The following is a 7,908-nucleotide window of genomic DNA, read 5'->3' on the forward strand; positions in this document are numbered from 1 at the left end:
TACAATATCCCGGAAATCAATTTTTTTGAGAGGGAGAGTGAGCATCCTGATTGGTCTCTCTTCGTGCTAAGTAGACCTATCAGTTTTCTCTGTGGGCAGGCTTTATAGTCGACCTCAAAAATAATGACAGTGTTGCTCGCTGCATTGTTTGCAACAGTGACTTTTCTATTGCCCATGGTGGGTTAAAACGTAAAAGACATGTTGAGGTGAGTTTAACAGGTGTCATTCGTTCATTAGCGTAGCTAACGTTATTTAAACTAGCTGGCTGGCTGCTAAGGAGCTACTCTATTGATGTCCTACGTGATGAGGCCAAACTCCCTGTAGACTTGCTTAAAGTTGTAATAGAATAAACCTGATAATATAATATAAGTACATATTTTAATGTCACATTTTCTGCATATACCCAACATGGTTTACAGATTAGACAAAATCACTAAACAAAGTATTACATACACCCTTGGAGGTCGACTGGGGGGTGGGGGTGGGGATATGGGGTTGCAGGGGGCGGGGGTGCTACCTCCCTGAAATGAGTTTTTGCAGGGTGGGATGTCTGTACAGAACAAAATATAGAAATAACGAATAAACCGAGTGGACAGGCAGGGACTTCTTCCCGGGGAGAAATGGCTAATGCATGATAGAAAAATGGGAGGGAATCATTAGAATTGATTGATCTCAAAGTAGTTTCAAATATCGGCACAACATGCTGGGCCGAAGGGCCTGTTTTGTGCTGTTCTACGTTCTATGAGACAGGGGACAGGTTTCTCGTATGTGTCAGTCACCCACAGCTCACAGTGTGCTGGGCAGAGCAGGGGGCTCATCTTTCACCCGGACTGTAATCACCATTGTCAGCTGCAGCCAATGGTGTGATCAGTTTGCTGTCTCTGCACCATGCTTGTTTGTACAGGTCCCCGACTAGGAAAACAATAACTGGTCCAGAGAAACCCATTCCTGAAATAACTCAGGAAAATAAACAGAACTTGACAGAGGAGATAGCACAGTTTATCTCAAACTTTGTCTTTATCAAAATGGAGCAAAGCAGCAGCAAGCTCGTGGACCCTGTACAGATTACAGAAGAGGTGGTGTTTGCCGGCTTGAGGAAATTAGGGTGGATAAATTCCTGGGCCTGACAAGACAATCCTGAGGAGACAGGTGCAGAAATTCTGGGGCCCTAACAGAGATAGTTAAAACATTCTTAGCTGCTACTGAGCTGCCAGAGGACAGGAAGATCACTAATGATGTTTCTTTTGCTTAAGAAAGGCTCTAAAAATAAGCCAGCAAATTATAGGCCGGTGAGTCTGACATCAGTTGTGGGAAAGTTATTGGAAGGTATTGTAAGGGACAGAATATATGAGTACTTGGACAGACATAGATTGATGAGGGATGGTCACATGGCTTCATGTCTAACCTATCTACACGGACTTTAGCAAGGCCTTTGACAGGTCCCACATGGGAGGTCAGTCAAAGTGATTCAGTTGCTTGGCATTGAGGATGAGGTAGTAAATTGGATTAGACATGGTTCTGTGGGAGAAGTCAGAGAGTGGTCATAGATGGTTTCCTCTCTGGCTGGAGGCCTGTGACTAGTGGTGTGCCGCAGGGATCAGTGCTGGGTCCATTGTTGTTTGTCACCTATATCAATGATCTGGGTGATAATGTGGTTAACTGGATCAGCAAATTTGCAGATGACACCAAGATTAGTGGACAGCGCGGAAGACTATCAAAGCTTACAATGAAATCTGGACCTGCTGGGAAAATAGGGTGAAAAATAACAGGTGGAATTTAATGCAGACAAGTGCGAGGTATTGCACTTCAGCAGGACCAACCAGGGTAGCTCTTACCTAGTGAACAGTAGCGTGGTAGAACAAAGGGATCTGGGAACTCAGAATAGGACATTCCTTTAAAATGGAGCTGAGAGACTGGAGATATCTGAGTTGGACAGTGCAAGAATCCAGCAGCTCTATTTTTTATGAAAAAACCTGTTTTTTAAAAAGATTTTGAAGCTTAGCTTTATTGTCCTATGTACCTTGAAACATGCAGTGAAGTGTGTTGTTTGCGTCAACGACCGCCACCATCTGTGAGTGCGCTGGGGCAGCCCACAAGTGTGGCCGCGTTTCTGGCATCAGTTAGCATGTATACAGCTTGCTAACGGTAACCGGTACATCTTTGGAATGTGGGAGAAAGCCCACATCGTCAAGGGGAGAATGTATAAAATCTCTTACAGACAATGGTGGAAATTGTTGATCACAGGCACTGTAAAGGATTACGCTAGCCTGCCACTCTATCGTGCACCCAGCCCTACGGGGCAGGTGCCACTGACCCACTATTGGTAACACAAGACAGACGAGGAAGCATCATCTGCCTCTATTGGCCATGTCAATCCAGTTGGTCTCACCATAACAGAGATATTCCCTTTGTTCTACTCATCCATCCCCCTCCCTCATTGCCACCAAAAACTAACCTGTTTTCTCTCTTTCCCAGTCTTGACCAAAGTCTTGGACCTGAAACATTAACTCCACTTCACTCTCCACAGATGCTGCCTGACCCTCTGTGTGTTTCCTGTAGTTTAGACCATTGGACATGTGAGCAGATGAGGCCATTCATCCCATCGAGTCTGCTTCACCATTCGATTATGGCTGATTTATTATCCCTCTCAACCCCAATCTCATGCCTTCTCTCTGTAAACTTTGATGCCCTGACTCATCAAGAACCAATCAACCACTGCTTTAAATATACTCAATGACTTGGCCTCCACAGCCATCGGTGACAATGAATTCCACAGGTTCACCACCCTTTGGCTAACGGCATTCCTCCTCAGCTCTGTTCTAAAGGGATGTCCCTCTATTCTGAGCCTGTGCTCTCTGGTCCTAGACTCCTCCACTATGGGAAACATCCTCTCCACATCCACTCTATCTGTGTCCTCTGGTCTTAAACTCCACTACAGGAAACATCCTCTCCACATCCGCTCTATCTGTGTCCTCTGGTCCTAGACTCCCCCACTACAGGAAACATCCTCTCCACATCCGCTCTATCTGTGTCCTCTGGTCCTAGACTCTCCCACTAGAGGAAACATCCTCTCCACATCTGCTCTATTGAGGCCTTTCAATATTTAAAAGGTTTCAATGAGATCCCCTTCCCAACATTCTTCGAAATTCCAGTGGGTACAGACGTAGACAAGGGTGTGTTTTCTCCCCTGATTTATTTACTGTGTACAGTGAAACAATATTACAAAAAATAAGAGACATCTTGGGAATCAAAGTTGGTGGTGAAAACATCAATAATTTCAGATATGCGGATGACACTGTGTTAATTGCAAGTACGGAGGAAGAATTACAAAACTTAATTGATATAATTGCTGAACAAAGTGCAAAAATGGGTCTATCTATCAATTGCAAAAAGACAATGTATGGTGATATCCAAAAAGAAGGAGAATCCTATCTGCAGGCTGAGAATAAACGGGGAAGACATAAAACAAGTAAAACAGAATTTTTGCTTCTTAGGAAGCTGGTGACATCAGACGGCAGGTGCGACATGGACATCGAAAGAAGAATAGGGATGGCAAAAGACACCTTTACGAGAATGAAGAATATACTGACCAACACTAAACTAGGCATGACAACCTGCCTCAGAGTACTGAAATGTTACGTTTATCCAGTTATGTTATATGGCTCAGAATGTTGGACAATATCTAGTAACATGAGGAAACAAATTGTAGCAGCAGAGATGTGGTTTTTGAGGAGGATACAAAGAATATCATGGACAAAACAAATATCTAACGAGGATGTCATGAACAGAGCAAACACAAAAAAAGAAATAATGTATGAGATCATGAAAAGGCAACGTGACTTCGTTGGACATGTGATTAGGAAAGACGAGTTAGAATGCACGGTAATTATGGGAAAGATTGAAGGGAAGAAAGCAAGAGGAAGACAAAGACAAATGATGATGGAGACAACAGCCAGAGAACTGGAAATGAATACCAATGAATTGATCCACTTGACCCGAAACAGGAGTGTGTGGGCCATGGCAGTCAAAGCTCAGACTGGACACGGCACCTGATGATGATGATGATGATGACAGACGTAGAGCCATCAAACATTCATACATTATTGATCACGTGGTAATATTGACCATGCGGGAATATTGACCATGCAGGAATATTGACCATGCGGAATACTGTATTGTATTGTACTGCTGCTGCTAAGTTAACAAATGAATTGGACTGCAGCCAGACTCTGGGAAAAATACAGTGCCAGGATGTGAGAGGGTGATTTTTAACCTGGTGCTGTCTCTAAACTTTCTCCACCGGAGTTTATTGACAGACCAGGAAGAAGGAGGGGTTCCGGGAGATGGTAACAGTAAAGTTGTCCCCCGAATATTTCAGGAGTTGGAGAAATGTTTCCAGTGCGACTCTCGGAGACCCTACAATTCGGCTTCGAGCAGAAACAGCCATCGTGTGGAGAATGTCATCTACCTGACCGACCAGAATGGGGAGAGGACATGGTGGCAGTCAGAGACCGGTGAGTACAGGGACAGCTCAGGGGATCCAGCACAGGGTGGTGGTGGACCAGAGTCTCCCTGTGGGTACCAGTGTGACTCAGACCCTCTCATGTCCGTGTGGTCCCAAGTGATCCACCCAAACTAGTTCTTCTTCGGCAGCGACTGACAGGTCTGGTTCTGCGCGAGTCGGAGATGACGATAGTCCTCTTGGCCTATGCTGACGACGTCCTCCTTGCGATCACCAACCCTGTTGACCTACAGGCGATGCGAGGCTGTCAGTGGGTTTTCTCAGCTGCATCCTCGCCAGGGTCAATTGGAGAAAGTGCTCTGGTCATTTAGTGGCTCAGTGGGAGATGGACTCCCTGTCAGAGGAGCTAAGACCATTTGTGTGGAGCACCACACCCCTCTGTCTGGGCTCTACCTAAGCTCCTCTGTGGAGCCTTGGCCAGCGAACTGGTGGGAGTTACAGACGAAAGTCTCTGCCCGGCTGGGACGCCAGTCTCTTCAGGTCTCAGCCCGAAACGTCGACTGTGCTTCTTCCCATGGATGCTGTCTGGCCTGCTGCATTCACCAGCAATTTGTGTGTGTTGCCAGTGTTCGTAAATGTTTAACATCACACCTCTGATTCTCTGCGATGTTAAACATTTACAAACACAAGGTTCTGCATCTTGAGCAACACACACACACAAAACGCTGGAGGAACTCCCCAGGACAGGCACCAGCAGTGGAGAGGAATAAACAGAGGAATTTCAGGCCGAGATCCGGGAGGTAACACCCCACATCCCTCTCAGATTGGCGAGGCCCAGAGTCGAGGGCTGAGGACTGCAGACCTGGAGGCGGTTTGTCCCAGGGTGGGAGAGCTGCCTGTGTTTGTGAGGGGCTGGGCAGGGGGGAAGATGGGAAGTGGGCCTATTTCTTTCATCATGATTTCCATCAGCAGCATTGGCACCTCACGGGCAGACAGCTCCTGGCTTCAGGCTAGTGGGCGAGGTGGTGATGCTTTGGTTGCTGAGGTAACTGGGAAGGTCCTGTAGGCCAGGGCAGGTGTGGAGACATCAGACCCACCAGGGTCAGTGTGCGAGAGGACTGCAGGCAGCCTTGCCCAACCCAGCCGTGCAGGAAGAGTTCTGCAGACCTCACTGGCCTCTGGTACAGATTCATCCCTCCACACAGCACCACTGTGTTTTACAGTGAGGTCTGCCCACGTTCAGGGAGCCCCTCTCACCAGGCAACCCTGCGAAGCTGGCACCGAGTCTGGGATCTGAAACATCCCCCTCAACCCACACAGAGTGTAGAACAGTACCGGCCATTCGGCCCACAATGTGCTGACCTTTTAACCTAATCCTTCCCTCCCACACAGGCCTCTATTTTTCTATCACTCATTTGCCTCAGAGTCTCTTAAATGTCCCTAGCATATCTGCCTCTACAATGACCCCGGCAGAGCATTTCAAACACCCACTACTCTCTGTGTAACAATCCTACCTCTGACTTCCCCCGATACCCCTGAGACCACACCTGGAGTATTGTGTGCAGTTTTGGTCCCCTAATCTGAGGAAAGACATTCTTGCCATAGAGGGAGTACAAAGAAGGTTCACCAGGTTGATTCCTGGGCTGACAGGACTTTCATATGATGAAAGACTGGATCGACTAGGCTTATACTTGTTGGAATTTAGAAGATTGAGGGGAGATCTTATTGAAACGTATAAAATCCTAAAGGGATTGGCCAGGCTAGATGCAGGAAGATTGTTCCCAATGTTGGGGAAGTCCAGAACGAGGGGTCACAGTTTGAGGATAAAGGCGAAGCCTTTAAGGACCGAGATTAGGAAAAACTTCTTCACACAGAGTGGTGAATCTGTGGAATTCTCTGCCACAGGAAACAGTTGAGGCCAGTTCATTGGCTATATTTAAGAGGGAGTTAGATATGGCCCTTGTGGCTAAAGGGATCAGGGGGTATGGAGGGAAGGCTGGTAAAGGGTTCTGAGTTGGATGATCAGCCATGATCATACTGAACGGCGGTGCAGGCTCAAAGGGCCGAATGGCCTACTCCTGCACCTATTTTCTATGTTTCTATAATGCTTCTCATTCCACCTCTTACCACTGTCCTGAAAACCCAGCCCTCACCAATCTTCCAGAGATGGGCACAGGCCCTTCAGCCACTGTGCACGCTAACCCATTTACCATTGCTTTGTTCTCCCCACATTCCCATCACTTACACACCCCCCAACTAGACTCTGTCCCTCACATACACATCACTTACGACCCCCCCTCCCAACTAGAGTCTGTCCCTCACATTCACACTGGGGTATTTCACCTTGAATCCACTGACACCTCATATCGTTGGGACTGACATGGGAGGGAACCAGAGACCCCAAGGAAAACCCAACGTGGGAGGGAACTGGGGATCAACCCTTGGGTCTGCGAGGCACCAGGTCCAGTGAAGGTCTCCATCGGTCAGAGCTGACCATGGACATTGCGCCCCAGCTGATAGATACATAAGCCTGGACAGTACGATATAGAGAACAAACTGTTGCCCATGTACCAAGCTCCCCCTCTCCACATATCTAATAAACCCAAAGGAAGAGCAGAATTGGACACAGTTTGTTACCAGCAGAGTCGCAGGAGTTGCCAGTCAACACTGAGCTCAATGTAGAGCTGCCTCAGGGACTCCGCTCTGGATTTTTCCCTTTAGGTTTACTCCTGAATCCTTCCCCGTGAGTGGGTATAGTCACAAGGCAGCAGAGGTTAGAGATCAGAGCTTTCCATCTCCTGGATGAGCTGCCAACCACAGCTAACAAGCCCCACCTTCCCAGAGCTCAAGTAACCTGCCTTTGCCCCTTCTCCTGTCAGTAGAAATGGTTCCACTGGGCTTAGTAGCTAAACCACACATGAAGGCCAGGAGCTGGATTTGGCTGTCGGAGGCTATTTGAGACGCACACCATCGGGAGCATTGAATAGTGTTACGTAACCGGCAACAATGAATATCAACCTTGAGGTATGTAACAATAGGCAGTGGGACCTTATCCCCATTACCACCCCCCCCCCCCCCCCCCACCGGCTATGAAAACCTTTAGGTTCATCTTGGTTAAGGTTCACCCAAGTTCCAGCTGTACAGAAAGGTTTTCAGTGATAAGAGCTAGACCTGAAAATGGACCTGGTCTTCCATCAAGAGAGTCTGCAGTGAGTTAAGGTCTAGTGGGAGGAATTGTTTTCTTGGTCAGGAACCTGCCCTTCCTGCTATCTTCAATGCACCTGTGTCCCAAGCTCTGAAAATCTTCCTCTCTGCAAATTCTCCATCTCCATCTCCTCCTTTTGGATGCATTGGTATGTCACCAAAGATTCCAACAAATGTACCATGGAGAACATTCTGACTGGTTCCATCACCATCTGGCATGGAGAGGCCTGTGCACAGGATCA

The 7,908-nt window shown here is 47.4% G+C and overlaps 1 protein-coding gene across 1 annotated transcript in view; it reads left to right on the forward strand.

Moving 5' to 3' along the window:
• Positions 1-4,768, forward strand: part of LOC140193721 (laminin subunit beta-1 variant-like) — a gene marked incomplete at its 3' end in the record, with an annotated part of 78,344 nt that extends 73,576 nt beyond the window's left edge. Inside the window, exons 4-5 of the mRNA XM_072250886.1 lie at positions 4,379-4,514; positions 4,640-4,768. Coding sequence (XP_072106987.1) covers positions 4,379-4,514; positions 4,640-4,768 — 265 coding nt within the window. The remainder of the gene's footprint in view (positions 1-4,378; positions 4,515-4,639) is intronic.
• Positions 4,769-7,908: the final 3,140 nt, after the last annotated feature.

Source organism: Mobula birostris, unplaced genomic scaffold (genome assembly GCF_030028105.1).
Source record: "Mobula birostris isolate sMobBir1 unplaced genomic scaffold, sMobBir1.hap1 scaffold_747, whole genome shotgun sequence".
Classification (NCBI taxonomy): Eukaryota; Metazoa; Chordata; class Chondrichthyes; order Myliobatiformes; family Myliobatidae; genus Mobula; species Mobula birostris.